Genomic DNA, 1,473 nt, shown 5'->3' on the forward strand with positions numbered 1-1,473 from the left:
ACTCAATGGCACCTAACAACAACAACAACATTCTTAAAAGTGTCTGAAACTGTGTAATTAAATATATCTTTTGATAAATGTGTCTCTTGTAACTCAAATATGAGGCAAATGGACCAGCACAGATCCAGAATCATCTTCAGAGTCTCATTTTCAGGAGGGTTAAAGTCTTCTGAAAGGTACTCAGACCCTATCATGTCTTTAGAGTCACTTGTACTTTGGAAAATGTACTTTTAGAAAGAGGGGAGAAGAAAAAAAAGACAAGTGATGTTGTAAAAAGAACTCTGTTATGGTCCAGAAACAGAGGACCCTAGGACCATTAAGAGAGAAGAGCACAAACAGAATGTGGGACCCTATCCAAAGAAGCAGTGGCACCAGAGATAGAGGCAGAGATGAGGAGGCAGAGATGAGGACATGCAGAGATGGAGCAGCTGAGGACTCTAGATTCATGGGAAGAGAGGGGCTGGGTACTGGTAGCTGGGAAGCAGGCTTGCAGAATGTGCCTTTTGGTTGTTGAAATTATTATATATTCCTGAGTGTTTCTGTGTATATACCTCCTCAAAAACAAACAAACAAAACAGAACAGGAAATGGAAACAAATACTGTTGAATGATGATACACAGAAGAGATTGTAATCATTGCAATGAAACAATGTAAAGCCGACATTCTCCCAGGTAAAGCATCACTCAGTTCACGATAAAAACTTAATAGAAAAAAGAACGCTGTCCAGGAAGGAGAAGACTTGGACCCTGAGTCCTGGCTGACAGTTACGGGATCTTGCTCAAGTTGTTCCCATTCCACAAAGTCTCAGTTTCCTCACATTGAAAATGAGGTTTATACTTCCTCTTTTGGACCTATGAATCTCTAAACTGATGAACACATGCTAAGCTTGTATGATAGGAGATGTCAGACAGATGCTGTCTCTGTCGTGTGACCCAGGCAAAGTGTGCCCCCAAACATCCATAGTATAACAACCCTTGAGGACCCTGAAGAAGGTTCAGATTGTTTGCTCTTGGCTGAATCCAAGTTCCAGGAGCCTAGGGCACCCCGTTCTCACTAGGGTTGCGGCAGGAAACTGTAGCACCCACCAGGCTTACAAAGATGTTCCCAACCACACTCTGGGTTTCGGTGACTGTAGTACCCATGGTGACCTGCATCAGCCAAGCAATCTAGAAGGAAACAGGAGGCTTTTAGTGAGCTCCTATCACCCAGCCCCAGAGTCAGAGTCAGGGTTGGAAGTACTTACTCCTTCCACTCCCAACGCAAACCTACATTTCCCCAAAAGGTCCTTCATCTTCTCCTTCCACACCTCCATTGAATAGGACTGGCCACTGCCCAAGACCACCCATTCTATGTTAAGATGGTCCCACTCACTACAGGGGAGCTTCTAAAATGTGTGGCCTCAGTCTCCATGCTAAAAATATTTGCCCATGAATTCCCTTTACAGGGTAACATTATTATTAACATGCTGTGGAG

The 1,473-nt window shown here is 43.7% G+C and overlaps 1 protein-coding gene across 1 annotated transcript in view; it reads right to left on the bottom strand.

The window, feature by feature from the left end:
• The window catches only part of LOC102818008 (sodium/nucleoside cotransporter 1-like), a 53,026-nt gene that overhangs the window by 27,069 nt on the left and 24,484 nt on the right, over window positions 1-1,473 (bottom strand). Inside the window, exon 5 of the mRNA XM_006878002.1 lies at window positions 1,086-1,166. Coding sequence (XP_006878064.1) covers window positions 1,086-1,166 — 81 coding nt within the window. The remainder of the gene's footprint in view (window positions 1-1,085; window positions 1,167-1,473) is intronic.

This window comes from Chrysochloris asiatica, unplaced genomic scaffold, assembly GCF_000296735.1.
Source record: "Chrysochloris asiatica unplaced genomic scaffold, ChrAsi1.0 scaffold00856, whole genome shotgun sequence".
In the NCBI taxonomy this organism is placed as follows: Eukaryota; Metazoa; Chordata; class Mammalia; order Afrosoricida; family Chrysochloridae; genus Chrysochloris; species Chrysochloris asiatica.